The sequence below is a fragment of the Malaclemys terrapin genome, chromosome 11 (assembly GCF_027887155.1).
Source record: "Malaclemys terrapin pileata isolate rMalTer1 chromosome 11, rMalTer1.hap1, whole genome shotgun sequence".
NCBI lineage: Eukaryota > Metazoa > Chordata > Testudines > Emydidae > Malaclemys > Malaclemys terrapin.
In genome coordinates, this window is record NC_071515.1 from 43,383,369 (window position 1) to 43,404,907 (window position 21,539).

Genomic DNA, 21,539 nt, shown 5'->3' on the forward strand with positions numbered 1-21,539 from the left:
AGTGATATGTTCACTCTGTGGGGAATACCTCAATGGGTTCTCTTTGCATCCCAACAAACAGGAAATTTCCCCTGTACCTCTCCAAAACAACTATGGGCCACGACTCCCAAGGTGATGCTTTCCTGTTGACATGGACAGACCAACTCCAATATGCCTTTCCACCCACTCTCCTGCTACCACAGGTCTTGAGAGAGATTTGTCCTGACTGGGTCAGAGTCATTCTCATCGCACCCAACTGCCCCAGAGAATTTTGGTTCCCAGAATTTTGAGAATGTCAGCCTGTCCTCCTCTCAGGGTCTGTCCCTTCTGAGATCACCTAACTCAGGAAGATTGCAAAATCAGACACTCCAGTTCAGATCCACTTCACCTTATGGCCTGGCATTTGGATGGGCATCAGATCTAGAATGCTCATGTTCAGAGGCCATTCAAGCCATTTTTACTCAAAGTAAGAAAGATTCAATTAGGAACTGCTTCCTAGCTAAATGGAAACATTTCTCTACTTGGGAACAGTGCAATCAGTTATCTTCAGACTCTGAAGATATCTCAGTCAATTTAGATTATGTCTGGTCATTGAAGAACTCGGGTCTTTTCATTAGCTCATTGCGGGTCTATCTTGCAGTAATCAGTGCTTTCTTCCTCTAGTAGACAGGGTTCTGTTTACTCACCCAACTCAGAAATCCGAGTTAGGAGCAAGATGTAGGGCCAAGGTAGAGAACAGTGATGTGTTACTGATTCTGTACAGTAGAGGCTTTCAAAAAGGACTCGATCAAAGCTCACTAACAAACTGTTAATGCATGCCAGCAGGGTCCACTCAGTCTGCAGCAGGTTAGTGTTGTGTAGATTCACACCCCAGCTTGCCGCAAACTAAATGGTTGTGTAGAAGAGCCTTAAATGATTAAAGCTTGCCATATGCCATTCAACTGATTTAGCTTGGACAGTAGGCCAGCTTGCTACTTGGATATATTTAGCCAAACTAAACTTTTAAGCTATTGGCTTGACAATGGTCAAGCAGCTCAAATATGAGTAAGCTTTGTGGCAATTTCTCATTTAAAAAAATAGCAACTCAATTCAGAAACACGTTTGGCACGGTTTGTCAATCTATAGTCCCCTCCATTTTTTTAAGGGAATGTTTTGTCTTCTATGAAGCCAGTGGAATTATATATTTCTGCAACAGCTCAAAAGTGTACTATTTTATGTGCTAGAGCCTAGCTTCAATTAAACCCCCCAAAGTCAAGATGCTCTTACAGTTATTAGCATGTCCCTTTCTGCCCACCAAAAATGAAACAAAACCAAAACACCCTGATAATGGCTTGGTGATGAGATATACAATTGTGGATCAGTGTGTTAATGACACGATCCTGTATTCAGAAATGATTGCCAAGAGACCTCCATATAGATTTTGAACAGCATAGAGGAGAGGATGGTCTGATACATATCAGATATTTGATGCACTTGTTCACTACCACTAGTTTGACTCCTATTTGCCAGATGATATAATCAGAACCAAGCAACATCACTTAATCACCAGAACAACAACTTTTGTTCAAGAATATCAAAAATTTCTACTGAGAAGTCTACTATGTCAGAAAGAGCCAACTGAGTAATATGTAGATAATATTTGGAATGGGCAACACTAATCATTTCTTTATATACATCTGTTACATTCTCTTGTAAGAAGTTTGAAGCCATTTGGAGAGTATTGTTTGAATCTCGTTTCTACACCTGCCCTTTCATTAATACCAACTTAAAATATCGCAATATGGCATGGTTTCTTCTTCACTTGGGTGCTGATTCACATTCAGCAAAGGTTGTAAGAACTGCTGCAATAAGTAGGTGAGGTTGAAAGCCTTACATCTAAAGTAAAAGATTGTTGGATTCAAAGACAAGTGTGCTGGCCACACCAAAGAATGGGTGCTGGACCAACTTCACAGTGGCTTTGCCATAAGAAATACTGAGTAATAAAGAATAGTATTGATGGCTCTCTATTAACCTTAGTGTCATAGAAATTAGAAAATGAAAAGACTACTGGTCTCCCCCCTTCTACTGATAAATTATTTCCTACAATATTTTACTGTTTGTTTATGTGTTTAATTTTATTTACTTTGTCCAGTCTAGTTTCAAATGTCTCACATGCTGGAGCTTCTGCTTCTTCCCTTTTGAATAGTTTATTCATTTTTAGCATCAGAATTTCCCCTCCCTCCTTTGCTTACCTCCTTTTCTACCCACTGACTTCTGGTTAATAGTCCCTTATGCTCAGGTGAATAATTCCTCTCTCTCCTTTGTGTTTATTCCATCATTCAAGTATCTGAAGCTAGTCCTAGGTAGCATAAGCCCTGGGGATTCAGGTGAGGTTGGTGGCAGCCATGACTACCCTCTGTTTTGGTTTTTGCTCTACTGTTATGCATTAAGGTCTAAAATGGAGGATAGTGCATATGACAGGCCAAGCACTGAGTCTGCTAGGCACACTAGAGAACACCAAAGTGAAGCAGTGGCAGTAATGCTACCAACCTTCCATATAAAAAGAGAAAAAGCTGTCCCCATCTTTGCTCCAACTATCTCCATCCAACAATTCTGTTACTTTCTCCTTCCATGACTTAATGCTTCAGGGCTTGCAGCCTAAAATCTGATCAGCTTTTTTTTTTTTGTACCGTATCTCATTGCAAATTCTTATCTAACTATTTGACCGATCACCACAAGTTTCATTCTTAGATTCGTTGCACTGAGACTATTTCATTCATTCATTCATTTCGTTTGCAAGTCAGTCTTTTGGGATATATCTGCCATACCACAAAAGCTATTTTTTGTCATGAAATTCTGTCCAGGGAATTGCTCTCTTAGTAAATGAATAGTGGTTTTGCTTGTTTGTCTGGAGAGGTAAAAGCAGAAGTGTTCGTGTTAATCCACATGTGATTTTTAGAAAAGGTTGTTAGTTTTGAGATACATAGACCACATGATGCATAAAGACTTTGTATAGTACTTTAGGCAGCTTGATCACTCAGTAGAATGATACGGCTTTGAAGGATATCAAAAGGTAGAGTCTTCTCTTCGTTCAAGAATCCTGTAGGGATTCATTTGTAACTTATCTTATGCTTGTCTGCTTCAACCAAAGGATCCAAAAGTGAAAGTTCAGTATGTTAATTTTACTCTTCTTAACCTCTTCCTATAACAGCATTTGATGTTGTAGGCACACAAAAATGCCACACAGTTCCTCGTGGCTTGCCCTTTTTGCTTCTATAGTCCCCCCCCCCCCTTTGGCTTTGTTTATCCCCATCTTCATCTTTTAAAAAAAAAAAAAATCTACTTAGCTGAACTTAGTGATGCTTTTTGTTCACTTAATTCTAGCCTACCACCTTTCTTTCTGTAATCAGAAAAGCGATTGTGCTGAAAGTAAGTTTCTTACAGTTATTTATGAAAAACTACAACATTGCTAGAAGTACCTAATTTGGGTAGCACTACTTTCTGAAAGCCTGAAGCTTCACAGGTTCTTCATTAATATCTTCATTGCATCTCAAATCCCTGCTAATTTTGGTAGTCTTGAGGACTTTGTTGAAGTTTTGTTAAATAGTTTTGTTGTTGTTGTTCAAGCTTTATACTTGTATAGAGTAAAGTTGTAATATCCGTTCCATTCCTCAATTCTCCTGCCATTGTTTGATAGTACCTATCAAATATATAGATACTCCATAAGGATCCTAATGACAGACCAAAGAAACTCAATCGCTAGAAAATTGGTTTTAATCTGTGTTTCTGGTTGGAACAGACTGTTCTGGAGAGCAGTCTTATTTATCTCTCTCCTGACCTACAGCTAATTTTACTTGAGCTATTTTATAGTAAGTATTGTCATCTCAACACAGTCACGTAACTCCCATTAGCTTTAATAAGAGACACGCACACATTATTGATAGACTAGCCCCTAAGGATTTTATAGATAACTAGGAGCTTAAATATTTCAACACATCCAGCTCATTTAGATCCTAACACACTGAAGGGTGACTCATAATGATTAGACTCTTGGGGATTCAGAGAGCATCAAATACAGCCTTAGGTGGTCAAACCTTGCATCTAATTGCTCCTTCAAAGAAGAAAAATCTGAATATTATGCCTTGTTAATCATGTAAGCTGTGTATAAAATGTCTTTGATACTGAAGAACTTTATGTTCATTGAAATATGTTCTGTATTAATTTCAAGGGTCAAGAGAGTTCAGGGTGTTAAACTCATTGTCCAACATAAAAACAGAGATGCAATGAATTCTGGGGGGGTTTCCTACAGAAACCCTAGCTAGCTTACTCAATTTCTTGGTAAACATGCAAAAGCATTTGTTCTAAAGTTGAAAGACAAGAAAGAACAAGAAATTAAAACTAGGGTTACCATTTGTTCGGTTTCCCCCGGACATGTCTGGCTTTTTGAGCTAAAAATAGCGTCCGGGGGGAATTTGTAAATGTCTGGACTCCCCCCCCCCCCCCCCCCCCCATGCAGAGCGCGCGCCCCCCCCCCCCTCTCCCCATGCAGAGCGCGCGTGGCTAACAGGGCAGCCGGCCAGATGGTGCCACTTACATGGGTCTCTGACAGCCAGAGAGAGCCCCTCCTCCTCTCCCCTGCAGCAGAGATCCCTCCCTCCCTTCCTCCCTCCCTGCATTCGCAGATCGCCTCCGGCAGTCTGGAGCTCCTCCCCCACTCCCCAGCGTGCCAGGACGAACTGCTCCAGCCGTTCCTGAGCAAGTTCACAGAGACATTAGGCGAAGGCCAACAACAAGGGAGCGAGGGGGTCGGAGAAGGGGCAGGGAGGTTCTGGAGGGGGCAGTCAATAGACTGGGGGGGGTTGGGAGTTCGGGGGGGGCTTTCTGGGGGTGGGGGTGTGGATAAGGTTTTGGGCAGTCAGGGTACAGGTAGGGGGTAGGGTGCTGGGGGGCATTTGGGGGGGTCTTAGGAGGGGGCAGTTAGGGGACAAGGAACAGGGAGGCTTAGGTAGGCGGTGGGGTTCTGGAGGGCAGTTAGGAGCAGGGGTCCCAGGAGGGGGCAGTCAGGGGACAAGGAGCGGGGGGGGTGTTTGGGAGTTCTGGGGGCGGGGGGCTGTCAGGTGGCAGGGGTGGGGAGAGGGATTGGAGCAGTCAGGGGACAGGGAGCAGAGGGGTTTAGATGGGTCGGGAGTTCTGGGGGGGGGCTGTCAGGGGGTGGAGAGTGGTTGGATGGGGCGTGGGAGTCCCAGGGATCTGTCTGGGGGTGGGGGTGTGGATAAGGGTTGGGGCAGTCAGTGTACAGGTAGGGGGTAGAGTCCTAGGGGGCCAGTTAGGATGGGGGGAGGGTCTCAGGAGGGGGCAGTCAGGGGACAAGAGGCAGGGAGGCTTAGGTAGGGGGTGGAGTCCTGGGGGGCAGTTAGGGGCAGGGGTCCCAGGAGGGGGCAGTCAGGGGACAAGGAGCGGGGGGGAAGGTTGGGGGTTCTGAGGGGGGGAAGTGGGAGGGGAGGGCGGGGCCAGGGCAGGATGGGGCGGGGCTGGGGCTAGGGCGGGGCTAGGGCGGGGTTCCTCCCGTCCTCTTTTTTTGCTTGCTGAAATATGGTAACCCTATTAAAACAAGTGTTTATGTTGAAACTGAATGATTAGGCAAAACAAAATTAAACCTTTAAAGCCCGTCTCCTTTTTAGATATAAAATATTAGCCTCTGTTGAAAAGGAAAGAGTTAATTTTACTTACAATTCTGATGTGTAAAGAATATTCACTTTTCCTGTTTCTAACAGACAGACTGACCCAAGGTGAAAGGAGAGAGGGGATGGCAAAGGTGGGGGAAATATGGCTTTTGGTGATGTCTTTAGAACACTGAATGGCTGGTCAGTCACGAATGGATACTTTGCCTGACAGGTCAACCACAGTACCTATTGCGTGGACCCTGGTTCACATTCTGGTCAGGGACATCATGTGGTTGGACCTTTTCTCCTTAGGTACAGTAGGATTGTGGTCATCTCATCTCACTGTGCTGATGCAATGCAGTTTATTTCAGCATTTGATGAAAAGTCAATAAAATAAGAGGAAGGAAGGGGAGAAAGTTCCAAAAGGAATAGAACAGAACAGGCTCTTATGTGCCTTTACAGTACTGGCAATTAGGTATCCACACTGATGGCCTGAGGAATGGATGTCAGGATAATAGGATTTTCAGGACTCACAAGTGAAAAAGAAAGTTCCTTGAAGAGCAAAGCTTAATAGCCTTCTCTCAGGAAGAAAGTCTTTCAGGCTCATTTTCTGCTCCTTCTGTCTTGGGGTCAAGGAAAATAGGATGAGACAAGGTGAGCTGGGATGTCAAATGGGACGGAAGAGAGGAGCATGTTTTGTTTTAGTATTTTGGTTTGGTTTGGTTTTTTTCTTTTAAAATCTCTTTTTAAGAAACCCAAAAAACGGAAAAGTAGGCTGTTCATCCTCATTATTTTGTCCACCAGTTATACCCAATAGCCAACATACTAACTTCTGGCTACACATTTCCTGGTTTTTAACCAGCATAATTTTAACACTGTCACGGGCAGGCTGTGGGCAACCAGACCAAGCAGTCAGAGCCAGGGACTGTGGTCGCAGGTCAGGAGTCAGCTGGATCAGGATCCTTATCAGGGGGTCAGAAGTAGGAGACAAACTGGAGGATAGAACCATGAATCAGACACCAGGAGTTGTGCCAGGCCAAGATGTCAGAAAATCAAGCCAGAGGCGCAGGAAAAGGAAGCACAAGGCACACAGTCCAGAATAGGGTGGAGCCCAGTTGTTCAGACAGCTTCTTGTTCCTCCTGCTGGCTTAAGTAGGGCCAGCAGGCCAGTCAGCTGCTCTGGGACTCCACCAATAGGACTGAAGGGGCAGAGCCTCAAACTAGAGCTGGGCTTCATAGTCCCAGGTATGCACGTGTCCGCAGGTTGGAGCGTGGCTGCTCCTATAAACTCTGTGAAAACAATTGTCACAATTTGAATCTGTTTGTTTTGCTTATAATATGAGGAATACATGGCTATGAGTCACTGGTATCATATATTACTAACCCGGTACTTAATCTTGAGTATTTTTTGTTTTTGACCCCCTAACCAGTCCTGAGTTCGCATCTTTCTGCCTGCTACTTCTGGGTATTAAGGAATTTGAGGACTACCATTTTTACATAATCTCTAGATTTGATGCAGTTCAAGTGGGGATGAATATTTCAGAGGTTCCTATCTGTCAGAACTGTCTTTAAGCAATGCAAACATGGATTTGCAACCTTCCTACTACATAAGGCTGGCAAGAATTCAACATTTTTATCCCACCATTTCCTGTTTAAGAAGACTTACTGTCAATATCTGTTTCCAACAGGACCAGATTCAAACCTCCCCTTACAGTCTGCGACTAGGATGTGCATTTGGGTTATAGATTGTTTCAGCATTTAATCTTTTGGAGACTTGATATCTGTCCTCTCACTGTACACATACCACACACACACACACAAAATTAATGCTCTTTAGAAAATGCCAGCATTTTAAGAATTAAACATCACGGGCAAACATTTTTCATCCATACAATATCTCCAAAAACACACACTTTAATCTGATAATTGTGTTGAACTTTATTCACTTGGAGTTGAGCATTTTAGATGCTGGGGCTGCTGCTGTCTTCCCTGTATTGACTTCAGCTCATGCAACATCTAGTTGCTCCTCTTAGACTCCTTGGAGAGGGGGAAAAAAATTACGGTCACGAAGTCTATTGGCTCCTTGTCATACAGCACACTGATTTTAGGATATTTTTTTCCCCACTGTTTAGCTGGACTGCTCCTCTATTTGTCTGTTTTGACCTCAAAGCTTTCATGAGTCCGCTTCTCAAAACAAAATGTAGTGCACCTAAGATTCAGCTGTCTACTAGTAGTGACACAATGTTCAGCTAGTTTAGTCCCTTACGTATAGGCACAGGAAAAACTACAATAATCCTAGATGGCCCTTCCTCCACTTCACTGTTCCTCTTCAGCCAAAACTGCTTTGGCTCTCTCTAATTCTTCTTCGAGGTGGGGCATGTACCAGTCTCCCAGGTTTAAGCCCTGCTCGGACTGCAGCAGGCCTATGCCTGTGAGTGACCCCCACAGCAGCTTCCTTAAGTGCCTGGGGGGAGTCACATGTTAAGGAGCGGTGCCGGATCTGGCCCCGCATCCAGAAAGAGTGGGACGTCTGCCTCAGTGCTGTCCTGATGGAGTCCGCCCTCCACCTGACTTCCGACCCCTCTGGGCAGGTCGCACCGAGTGCCTCAGCCTCCATGCACAGTCCACCACCGGCACCTGACTCCTCCTGGCACCTTTCGCCATCACCGGTGCCGAAGAGGAAGGCCAAGAAGCGCTCCCCGGCACCGAGCAAGAAGGCCCAGCAGTCATCTATCAAGGGACGCAACACTGCCCACCAGACTGCTCTGGAGCCACGCGATCGTGCCTACCCTGCTGGGGCACACACATTATTGATAGACTAGCCCCTAAGGATTTTATAGATAACTAGGAGCTTAAATATTTCAACACATCCAGCTCATTTAGATCCTAACATACTGAAGGGTCTGCCACCGACTCTTGGGAGCAGTATGGGACCCGCACTCTTGCCTGCACCTTCATGATCCCAGGCTCCCGCGGCGCAGAGAGAGCACAGTCTCCACCTGCTCCAGTGACGACCCCGATGCCGCAGGACCTGGCTAAGGCTCCTCAAGAGGGCAAGCCCGCTGTTAAGATCCTCAGGGCACAGGAGAACGATGCCGGTCGCTGGACAGAAGGCATCCCTCTTTGTTGCCACGTTCAGAATCCCGGGGCAGGTCGCTGGTTGCCCAAGTGAGCTTCCAGATCCCCGCGGCGCTACTCTCCGGCACAGGGCCAACGCTCCCCTTACTATTCCTGGCACCGCTCGCTGTCTTGACGATTGTCCTCCAGGTGTCAGTCCCAGTCACCAGAATGGTGGGAATGGTCCTGGTTCCAGTCCCCCCGGCACTGGTACTTCTCTCCATGGTACAGTTCCCGTTCAGTCATGCCCAGGCAACGGTCACCTGTAGCCACGTCCAGCAAACAAACTCAAGCATCGACAGCTCCTCCCTGGTCACTAGAAGGGGGTTCCTCCGGTACGGAGGACCAGTTCAGCCCGTCCCCACGGTCTCATCGGTGTGACTGGGCACTGGAGCCTGTTCCCTCATCAGCAGCACCGCAATGGCAGCATGGCCAGTGGTCAGCGCAGTGGCCTTATTGAAGCATGTGGACCCATACCAGTAGTGACACTCCTCCTTCACAGCACTACATGGTGGCCCCACTGGCACCGGACCCAGTACCAGAAGCCCATTGTGAGGTCGGGACAGAGGAACCTGTGCCCACGCCAAAGCCTCTTTCTCTGGTGGTTGAGACTCTAGCACCCCCACTGGCAGTCTAGTCTTCCTCGTCCTCCCCAGACGAGGAGGTTGCAGGACCTTCCAGAGCTAGCCTGCCGGATGAGTTTAGGGCACATCAAACCCTTCTCCGGCATGTGGCTGAGAACTTGGGGCTCAAGACGCAAGAGATAGCGGAGTAGGAGGATGCCCTCTTCAACGTCCTCTCGACCTCTGTGCCCGCCCGGGTCGTCCTGCCTGTGTATGAGGGGATCCTCAAGCTAGCTATGTCCTTGTGGTAGACCCCATCCCACTCACCTCAAAACGGGCTGAGAAAAAGTACTTTTCACCGGCCAAAGATTACGAATACCTTTATAGCCACCTGCCCCCAGGCTCGCTGGTTGTATCTGCAGCCAACAAAAAAGACAAGCAGGTCCCCACCGCCTCGACTCCCAAAAACAAGGATGCTAAGAAACTTGATTTATTTGGGAGAAAGATTTATTCTATCGCCAGCCTGCAATTTTGGGTGGCGAATCATCAGGCCCTGCTGGGCTGGTACAATTTGAATCTCTGGGACAGTCTTAAAAAGTTCCAGGAATCCCTACCTCAGGGTTTGGCCCAAGAGTTTGGCACTTCAGTGGAGGAAGGCACAGCAGCAGCCAGATGCTCCCTGCAAATGGCATGGGATGCGGCGGATTCGGCGGTAAGGGTGGTTGCATTGGCAGTGGTCATGCGACGTAGTTTCTGGCTCCAGACTGCAGGCCTCGATCCAGGACCTTCCTTCTGATGGAGTTGGTCTGTTCTCGGATCAAACGGACTGTAGATCTACCCTTCGCTTGCTGGGCATGCACATGCCACAAGCAGCCAAGAAGCCCTTCCGGCCACCGCCAAGACCCTGGCAGCCTCGTCAGGGACCTACGAGGAGAAGGGATGCTAGTTTAAGTCTTCGTTGCCCTTCTTCCTCCCACTCGCCAGCCCAGCCTGGGGCAGCCAAACACCCAGAGGCCCAGAAGCAGTCATTTTGAAGGTGCACCCGAGAGCGACGCCCCAGTCAGTCGACCATATCCTACCCACCTTTTCCTCAACCACCTTCCCCCTACCACTCAGCCTAGTCAGAGGTTACGTTGGACCGCTGGGTCCTGGACATAGTGGCTTGGGGCTTCCTGCTCCCTTCTGCTTCTCTCCTGGAAGGTCGCTTTCTGGGTCGCTATAACTTCGGTTTGTAGGGTGTCCGAGATCAGGGCTCTCACGTTGGAGCCACCCTATATGATCTTCTGTAGGGACAAGGTCCAGCTGCATCCGCACCCAGCCTTGCCCAAGATCATCTCCCAGTTCCACACTGGTCAAGACATTTACTTACCAGTCCTTTGCCCAATGCCTCATGCAACAGATGAGGAGCGCAGGCTGCATACCCTGGACATCAGAGGGGCGTTGGCCTTCTACATTGATAGAACAAAGCCATTCCGTAAGTCAACACAGATGTTCATTGCTGTCGCTGACAGGATGAAAAGTTGCCCAGTGTCAGCCCAGAGAATCTCGTCTTGGATCACAGCCTGCATCCTCTACTGCTACGAGCTGGCAAAGGTGCCCCCACCGGCAATCGTGACGGCTCATTCAGCTAGGATGCAGGCATCAGCAGCAGGCTTCCTGGCGCAGATGCCAATCCAATAGATCTGTTGGGCCATGACCTGGTCATCTGTCCACCTGTTCGCATCGCACTACGTGCTGACCCAGCAGGCTCGAGACGATGCTGGCTTTGGCAGAGCAGTGCTGCAAGCTGTGAGACTGTGAACGCTGAGCCCACCTCCATTGATTCTGCTTGTGAGTCACCTCGAATGGAATCGACATGAGCAAGCACTCAAAGAAGAAAAAACGGTTAAGTACCTTTCGTAACTGCTGTTCTTCGAGATGTTGCTCATGTCCATTCCATTACCCACCCTCCTGCCCCCCCCCGTCAGAGTTGTCAGCAAGAAGGAACAAAGAGGGCGTAGGGCTGGCAGCGCTTGATATACCGCAGTATGAGTGCAGCACTCCAGAAGGCACTACATCTGGCCCTACGAGTACTGCTAAGGCAAAAATCTCCAAAGGCTGCATATGTGGGCGCGCACACCTAGAATGGAGTAGATATGAACAACACATCTCCAAGAACAACAGTTAAGAAAGGTAGATAACTATTTTTTCTTGTCCTTCTAGCCAGCTGAGAATATGGTTCTCCTTAAACCGTGTATTCTGAAGTTCCAAATCAATTTGTTGCACAAGAGAGTATCGCATGCTGAAATCCAGATAAATCACGTCCACTGTTTTTATCTTCCGATTCAGCAATGTACTTTGAGAATTCAAACAAATTTGTGAAGCTTAATCTTTCTTTGAATTCCTGATGACAGCTCCTTTATAAATAATGCATTTCAAAATGTTTTTCCTTATCAATGTGTCCAATATCTTCCTCACAATAGAAGTCAGACTTACAGCTCGGTTGATCTCTGTATCTTTTGTTCCTTTCTTATAAGAAATGTCAGCTACCGTCCAGTCCTCTGAATACCCGCTCCTTAGTGAGCAATCACAGATCATCTCCAAATGCTGTAATAGTTCTCTGGCTGCTTTTCTTAAACAGCTTCTGATAAAAGGGTCTTTTGACTGTTCTCTTGAATGTCTGCACTCAGGGAGTAACTCCATACATTTATAAATCTTTTCTTAACCCCGCCTTAGTTTCTCATACGAACAATTCTGGCTGTTCAGTACACTACTAGGAGCAAATTTAGAAGCAGAGAAACATTTATGTAACCAAAGTTCACACACTTCCATGTTTTGGGATTGGATAGGTGTACAGATTAAGACACTTGCCCAGGGAGAAAAATTAATTTGCATAATGGATAAACCAGAAATGAAATGCTGTCTAAGCATGCTGTAAAACTTAGAATTTTGCATTTGACACAGTCTTGCAAATGTGATGCAGTATTGCCCAGTCTAAGACATCAATGGATATACAGCCCAGCAAACGCCTTATGACAAACTACCACCACAAGAATGTATAGATTAAATTCAGTTCTTTGGGCAGTTAAGTTTTCAAGAGCTCATTATTCCATTGGAGAGTGTCCCATCAATCCAACATCCCATTTCTCTCTAATATCAGTAAAAAGGGGAAGCAGAATGAATTCTGAAGCCAGCAGATCCCAAAGGCAGTTGCCGTTTCATGTAGTAATCTGCTTATCAAATGAAAGTGCCAAAGTCACTGCCTACACATCGGAAAATAAGGTTCAAAATGAAAAGGCCAATCTGGTGAGACTGAGCGCACACAGGAAACTTGGAGGGATTGTGTCCCCACTACATACAGGCTGTGTTTTGCTGCCTTCAAACAGGATTACCCACAGAACAATCAGCTGGAAAATGAAGCTGTCATTACTACTTCTCCTTTGGACTCCATGGTAGAAATATATACATATTTGGGAGAATTTAAATAGCTCCCAGTTAGCTGCTGAAGGTATCCCTAACCAAATTATCTAGCCTAAAATGTAATGATACAATATATGCATACACTTATTTTCACTGTTAAAAAAATAGCTTATTTCAGAATCTAGCCTAGCATTTCTCTTCTCAGTGCCAGCAGCTGTACCCTAGAGAGGTTTGGGCAGGAGGGACAGGGTTACCAAATGGTGAATCACTTTTTAAATGTTAAGAACCCAGGAAGATTAATCAAAGGCTCCCCATCCATCTGAAAATGGAGAGGTGCATGAAAATGTTTCCTTCTGGAGTGGGCCACAAAGTAATGTCTCAAACCTCTGGATTCCGGCTTGTGCTTTGTGTTTATGCCAGACAGCTCTGCCTCAGTTGACTGACTTGGCATTGTAGTTGAAAAGCATTATTCACATTACTGTATTTACTATCTCCTTAATTTTTTATTTTTCCAGAGATTTTCCCTATTCAGAAGTCATTAGGGTTAAAACTCCTGTGTAGAGAATTTCAACTAATCAGCCACAATATTCTATGACACTAGAAGAATAAAACTGCAATTTGAGACTGATGAAAATGCAGTTAGGCAAACTTTTTGTAATATTGGAGATTGAATTGCCATTTACTTTTGTTGTTTGTTTGTTTTGTTGTGTTTCTGTAACTTGAATTAGATGGTTGGTCATTTTTATAAAACTAAGATCTGATTTATCAGCTTGAAGCCTTGTATGGAAAATGGTAATTTGTATCTGCAGCCTAAATAAATATATGCAATTTCATAGAGTGCAAAGTTTTTGTTTAATTTTTCTTGTTACATCTGTCCTGAATTAGAGCAGTCCATGTTGTGTTTGCATAAACGTTGTTCTTGACCTTTTATTCTGCAGTGGTTGTGGAGTTGCAGTAACATTATCAGGTTGACAGAGTGGCACAGCCATTTGTAACTAAGCAAAGCCTTACAGTGGTATCTAGAATGAATTGTGGTCCCCAAGCCAAATATAGATCACTTAGAAACCTAAAAAAAACACCTCATTCACTGCTGTACACAACATAAAACCTATTGTACTAAAAAAAATGCTGGTAACATTTGGAGAAAATTTTGATTCTGAGAAATATCATCAGGTACTCTTCTCTCTTCTCCCTTTTTTGTTCCAGGATATTGCTGGCACGAATTTTTATCCTTAATTTTATTAATCTTCCCTCTACCTCTTACTCGCATTTACTCGCTCGAACCTTATGGGAACATGACTATAACACCTAAAGGATACCAGAAACCAAAATAAAGTTGAGACCTTCCAGCAACGTAGGGTGCTGGGAGAGCTAGGAATTCCCACCAGGAACTTCAGATTGGCAGTCGCTACTGCCTGCAGTCAAACTAATATAATCTGGATATGCAAGGTAGTGCTTATCCAAGAATTTTAAAGCACTTTACACAAACTTCATATCACCCCAGTGAGGCTAAATAGTCTTATAACCATCTTACAGCTGAAACACATACACACGTATGGTTTTCTTTGCTCCCACGTCTTCAAATATCTCAGCTGGAGAAAGTTAACTCATAGCTGAGTCTCTGCACTACATCACTTATCTCTCTGGAAATTTCGAATATTGCAAGAAATAAGAGAGGAGTACTGCTTATCTCAGTATAGGATTCCTCAAAGCACTAATCAGATAAAATAGACTTTGTATCCATTGACTTGCAATAGAAATACTGTTGCATGTCTTTTATTACTTCTCCCTCAATTTTGGATGAAGATCATTTAATTTATTTTTTTGTTTGTCTGCTCACTTCCCCCAAGCAAGTAAAGATAGAGCATAACGTTTCTTAGATGGTCAGTGAAATCTTCACACCACTTCATTCTTCTGGTTTTTCCAACTAACAAAGATGCTAAATCAGTAGATGGCTTTATTGGTGAAGAGATGAGTCCTAGGTAGCAGTACCACTTACAAGAATTGCTCTTCTCCATTTCTTGCCCGATACTATCAATAATTCTAGTAAGGGTGACCACTAGCAGCAACTGTAGTTAAGTTTATCGCACGATGCCATTATAAACTTCTCATTTTCACTGGTTTGTGGCCCTGTGGTTGGTGTGGATTTTTCCCTCTTCCATTTTCTTTAATTACAACTAAAAGGAAATTAAACAATTTTTAACTTAAACCCACAAAGACACAGAAATTCTGTGTTAAATTTTAAATGCAATATTTTATATCCGCTTTGCTGTGTCTAGGTATTGTGCGGAAGACATGGAATGATTTTTATATTGGCTATGTTGTATGACGTTATGTCACACTTTAAATATAGAATTATAGCTGTCATAGTTGAAGAGACTGTCAGTAAATCACTTAAGCTGTCTTCCTGAATGAATGACAAGCCTGCTTTAATTGCTCCTAAACCATCTGATTCCACATCTCTAGAGCGTGTGCTTCTGCTTTCTTTTTGTCACTTAATTGAAACAATATTTCTGAAGGGATATAATTTGGACTAAAGGCCTAAAACAGTCAGCAGCAGATCATTGGCTGGTGCTATTAGTTAATGTGGTTGTTTACATCATGCCCAAAGGATGCTAGGAACTTTCCAGATTGCCTCCCTACCCCCCAAATCCCTACCAGCAGATTAAGCCAGGATCTTCACATTTGGATGTTTAAAGTTAGGCACATAGGTTTCATCTTAAGAATCCAAACAACCAGCCTGATTTTCAGAGGTACTGTGAGCATCTGCTGCTCCCAGTGAAGTAAATAAGACCATGGGTGCTCAGTACCTCCTAAAAATCAAGCCACATCTATTTAGCTTTCTAAATATGGATTTAGGTGGCCAACTTTCGGTACTGAACTCTGAGTTGGCCTTAGAGTCTAGATACAAAACATAGCAAATGTGAATAAAAAGCAAGGGGTTGGGTAGGAGAAAGGAGGGCAAGGCTTCAGTAAGATTGTACGGTTACTGGGGTAGTTATGCATGCCTCTTTCACTTGAATTGATGCTCATCACTCCTTGAGGGTACTGCAGAAGAAGTGAGCCTCCAAGAGGGATTTGAATGGGCGGTGGCTTTGTGGACCAAAATTGATGACACCATGGGAGAATATTAATTTTTATTCTCTGTGGTGTATATCTAGCCAGAAATGCAAACCATGCAGAATACTGATCATTGCTGAAGCACTAGTTTTACTACTTCAAACAAACAAACAAAACCCAGCCAAACAATTCAACAGTGCACAGTGCAGGTAATGGAAAAACACACACCTGGAATGCAAAAGGAATACCTCTAGCAAAACTTAAATGCTGCCTTTCAGATGTGAGCTAACCTTTGTGTAAACATCAGCTCTGTTATGGAATTCTAACAGTTCTGCTGCTTTTATTTTTGAAGATAGTGTCTGAAAACATCTGTTGTGATTCCCTTAAATCCCCCTAATCTTCTTATTGATGAAATGTTTCACACTGTAGTCGTAACACATCAGGGAAGTGCAGCAAAAATAAAAGATAAACTTCTGTTCATTAACCCATGGTCCAAATACTCTTAAATGTCTGCTTCCTGCGGTAAACTTCCAGGCAAAGTGAACATGTGGTGTTAAAAATGTAGATGCACAAATAAAACTGTTTTTTTTTATGGTCCTTAACCTCCACTTTTAATGAGCATTACCTTTGAAACATATCATTGTCTAGAATAATATGTAAAATTGGTTAAATACAGGCATTTTAACATTTTTTACAGGAAAGTAAAAGTGTTTTGAGAATATAAAAATAGCATTAGGATAAGCAATCAGTTGAGTGGTCATCTTTGCTGTTTTTGCTTTGAGATGACTAAAAGAATTTGAATTTCTAAGGTCCCTGAGATGCAGGATTGACAACTGGAGACCATGGTTTTTAAGATGATCATTCAAATAACTAAGAGCTCAGTGCTGCTTTCCACTACACAACATTGCATTATATTGATAAAGGGGTGTTGCGCATATCAGTGCGGTGCAGTAGCTGTGTCTTAGAGGGCAGATTGAAGCCCTTCACTTGACTGGAATAGCAGCAGCAGAATGGAAATAATCCAGGAGTAAGTCAGCAAATAGTCAGTGTTAACTAAAAGTCAGCTCTTCTTGATGTAAAATTGAAACTGAACGTTTAAATCAAGAGATCCATTTAATTCAATGACGCCAATTGACACCAGCTGAGAATCTACCCCTTACTTTACTTTATTGGATTTCAGATAAGTCACAAACACTGCCTGAAGTACATGGTATCATGATGAAATTCCAGGCCTAATAGTGTTACACAGCTCTATCCTAGTTTCAGCAGATGGGAGGCAGTGTGCCTCATATTATATATTTACTTGGTCTAAGTATTATTCTAATTAACTTTTGTTTTAAATGTGCACTATATTTTGACTGGGTAGAATGTGTGGACTTTAGAGGCTAGAATAAGATTGATCTGTGGTTTAGAGGTGTGAGTTGTCTGATTAAAACAAAAACTGTAGATGAGTAGAATAAAAAATCCAATGGAATTTTAATTAGGAAAATCACTTTAATTTGAAATGGATTAATCCAATTGTACAAGCAAACTTCTTGTCATTTTCACAGTTTACCTTACAGAATTTGTTAGTGTTTGGCCTTAAAGTTTCAAGCACCCTTTCTACTATTTCTAGATTCCTTTTCTAGCTAGAGGGTCAAGTTCTGTCCCAAGTTTCTGCATGCCACCCCCCTACCAAAGACTGTGGTAATGGTGAGCACATACCTTAACGTAGAAATGAAGCCCAATTTTTTTTCAAGTTTGGCATGATTACATGGAAGCTAAAATGTCTACATTTTTTTAATAACTTAAATTTAATAACAAATTAAATAACTCTAGTTCCTTATATGGGACTACATTCCACCTTAGAATGTATAGTAAATTTTACTGGGACAGTGCACATTTACCCCAGGGTGGAATTTGGACCACGGTGACTAGCAATAGTAATTAGATTTCTATTTTCTCAGTCAGTTCTGAGTGTGGTACTTTTTAAATGTATATCCAGTGGCAGGGAAACCAGGGGTTTTAAGAAGTGTCAACATGCAAACCAATAAACCATGGTGTGCTTTCTGCATTTTTATACAATCAACAGAAAGGAAGCATGTAGAGGAAAACATTGCTTTAGTAAAACACTTGATTTCTTCATTCTCCATTTTGCTGCAGTAATCTGTCCAATGTATTCAGAAATCTCCACTACTTGAGTACCCCTGTTGTGCTCTGTTGACCAGTGCATATGGACTCTGCAGCACTGCTGAGACCGGAGCCTCTCTCTCATGGTGATGTCCTAGCAATGGTACTTACACTCATAAGACAGGATTGAACAGAGGCTGACAGTGATTAATTTTGAACTAGCTAGTGCAGAATCCTGTAATGTTCAAAGTTGTGTAGAGTAGGTTTAACAAACCAATGAACTTGAAAACAGTCAAATGAATCTGCCAAGATTAACATCTAAATAGATTGATTAACAGACAAGTTAAGTACTTTCATTGAAAAGGGATTTACTGTTTTTCTTTGTCCTCTCTCCTTTTTAAAAAGGCAGAAATAGTTCTAATACCACTCTCGTTGGTAGCATATTGACTCATTGAGTTTCTAACTCTTGTCACGAGGCTGAAAATATTGGTGACAGTATTTTGGTTTCTGTGTTGATTCATTTAAATTAGTAGTTTTAGGTTACAAAATGTCATTTAGCTTTCCTGGTGTGCACAGACCCGGTACATGCTTTTTGAATATTTCTTTTTCTCTTCAGTTTCAAGAGCGAAACTTGCCAGAGTATTTGAATTGGCCAGGTTGGCCAGACAGTTTCCTACTCCCTCTTAATGCTTATAATCTTCCAGGGTAGATATGCCATTGCACTCAATATGTACTCTAACACAGCAGAAACGGTTACCATAGAGAGAGAGCTCTAACTGTGGGCTAACAAAAGGTCAGATGAATGGGAAAATGTATTACCCCCACAAACATTCCCCTCTCCACTTTCCTGGAAATTAAAATCTAAAGTACATAATAGATTCTAGACTTATGTGCTGCTCTGTTAATATCTGTAACATTCTTTGTAGCCTGACAGAAATTTAGCCATTTAAGTGGTATATTACAAATGTATGTGTGCTAGTGGAATTGCTCGAATACTCCCATCTGAAAGAGAACTGTATTTAATGCTATTTTCTATGTATGTTACTTTTCACAATTTGTTTTACAGTTGCTGCTAATTTACAGAAGATGGTAGATGATCCTCAGGCCTTGAAAACATTGACTTTTAAATTGGTAAGTAAAAGGTTCTTGGTGACAAAACAGTACACACAGAAAATAATTACTAATATTTGAAGCAAACTTTTTTTAGCTTCTGATTTATTATTGGCTCTTCTTCTGTACAGAATATTTACATTTTTGAACAGTGTACAAACTAACAGGAAAATAGAAAGCAGCCCTCTCTTCTTCAGCTGAAAACGCATTGCAACAAACCACTGTTTGGACTGCTATGATCTGGTAATGCCTGGACAATGTGTTCCATTGGAACACACAACTGTCCTGTGTGTTCTGCAATTGCTGGTGGCAATAACTCAGGGGTGGGCAAACTAGGGCCCATGGGCCACATCCAGTCCGTCAGACCTTTTAATCCAGCCCTCAAGCTCCCATCGGGGAGCGGGGTCGGGGGCTTGCCCCACTCCGGTGCTCCTGCCGGGGAGTAAGGTCGAGTGATTGCTCTGCTCCGCATATGCAGTGGCTCCGCATGTCTCCTGTAAGCAGCTGCATGTCCCCACTCTGGCTCCTACATGTAGGGGCAGCCACGGGGCTCCGCACGCTGTCCCCGCCCCAAGCGCCGGCTCTGCAGCTCCCGTTGGCCGGGAACCGTCGCCAATGGGAGCTGCAGGGGTGGCGCTTACGGACGGGGCAGTCCGTAGAGGTGCCTGGCCGCCGCTTCACCTCTGTGTAGGAGCCAGAGGGGGGATATGCTGCTGCTTCTGGGAGCTGCTTGAGGTAAGTGCTGCCTGGAACCTGCACCCATGACCTCCTCCTGTGCCCCATCCCCCTGTCCCAGGCCTGATCCCCCTCCTGCCCTCTGAACCCCTCAGTCCTAGCCCAGAGCACCCTTCTGCACCCCCAAACCTTCATCCCTAGCCCCACTCCAGAGCCCGCTCACCCAACTGGAACCCTCACCCCCTCCTACACCCCAACCCCAATTTTGTGAGCATTCATGGCCCACCACAAAATTTCCATACCCAGATGTGGCCCTCAGGCCAAAAAATTTGCCCAACCCTGCACTAGCTGTTGGAAAGAATTGGACAACGTTTTTACCTTGATCCAGTTGAACCAGTACGATGCTTGAGGGATCTGATCTACACTGGGAAAAAGCCATTGAATTCAGTCCTCTAAATCCATTCCTCAGTGCAATACTTTGTGGTTGGAAACTACGTAGAAGTCCCTGCAGGAGGTCCCGGAATGCGTTCATATAACCGTGGCTGTAAGGCAGGTTGTGTATGAATGTCTCAATCTGGTCATTAGTTAAAAACTGAGTTGCTGTGTGGATAGGCCATGCTACTGGGAGGGAAAACAAGAGAAACAATTACACAATCTCTGTCCCTGCAATGGTTTCTTCACTGAGTAAAGGGCCCCCTACTTCAGTATTACACTTTTGGTACTCTTTAAGTAAAACAAGTTGGGAATCTTGATGCAAACAACCATTTTACTGACCTCTGGCAATGTATCTGAACCATGTACATGAATTAAAGTGAATTCAAAGCTATACTCTCCTAATAAAGCTTTCCTGTGGAGCCAAGTACTCTTAGCTGTAGGGGGGAGAGAGCACATCATACAAGGTGAATATATAAAGGTCTAATGTGACTGGGAGCTATTGTAGAGCCGCTCAAGTGAAAGCCTAATGAACAAGAAGTAACACTAACTCCAACCATCAAATCACAATAATGGGCTCTAATGGACAGGCACATTTTAATGGCATACTCACACCAGGAAATAATGACTGTAGTCTCTGGTGTGCCTGTGAAATAGCGTGATGGGAATGGCATTCAGGTCACTCAAAATAAACATGAAGTCAAGATGTAGCAAATAGTTGTCATAGCATAATCTAGATTTTATCTCACTTACTGCTATTTTACTGCTTTTAATAAATGTTGATAAAAGTTGACCAAAATGATCATCTTAGATATACAAATCTATAGATGCCTGAAGTCTATGTCAAAACAATACAAGATGTATTAATATAAATTTAAACTTACGTTGCAAAGACTTCAAAATTGCCTGCATTGATGTGCTATATTTGCATTTTTCCAAAATTAAGTAGAAAATTTGTATGACTGATTAGTTATGTAAATATTACTGCTACCAATTAACTTTCTAGCTTTTAGCACTCTTAGCTGAGAATGACTGTGCTGTATATGAAAGGATAGACCATCCAGAGAGGTACTTTCTTTATAAAATAGGCTACTTCATGATGGGTTATAGTCTAGATTCGATTTTTAGAGAGAAGACATAATAGATCACCTAAAACATCCACTTGTCAGTGTGGGATTGTTCCCTCTCTGTCATTTTAAAATGACATCATCAATGGGGCTTCCACCCCTTCCCTTATCAGACTGTTTCATAGAACCAACCATTCAAGAAAAAGTGTTAATGTAGGTTTAAAACTTCCCTTTGCTTGATTTCATACCATTAATCCCATACCGTAAACTCTCTATTTCTATGGCTTGGTCCACACTGGGGCGGGGGATCGATCTAGGAAATGCAACTTCAGCTACGAGAATAGTGTAGCTGAAGTCGACGTTTCCTAGATAGAACTAAGTTTACT

At 43.6% G+C, this 21,539-nt stretch overlaps 1 protein-coding gene across 2 annotated transcripts in view; it reads left to right on the forward strand.

Moving 5' to 3' along the window:
* The window catches only part of STK39 (serine/threonine kinase 39), a 160,463-nt gene that overhangs the window by 133,096 nt on the left and 5,828 nt on the right, over positions 1 to 21,539 (forward strand). For both annotated transcript variants that reach the window (XM_054043774.1, XM_054043776.1), the window contains one exon: positions 18,936 to 19,000. In XM_054043774.1, coding sequence (XP_053899749.1) covers positions 18,936 to 19,000 — 65 coding nt within the window. The remainder of the gene's footprint in view (positions 1 to 18,935; positions 19,001 to 21,539) is intronic.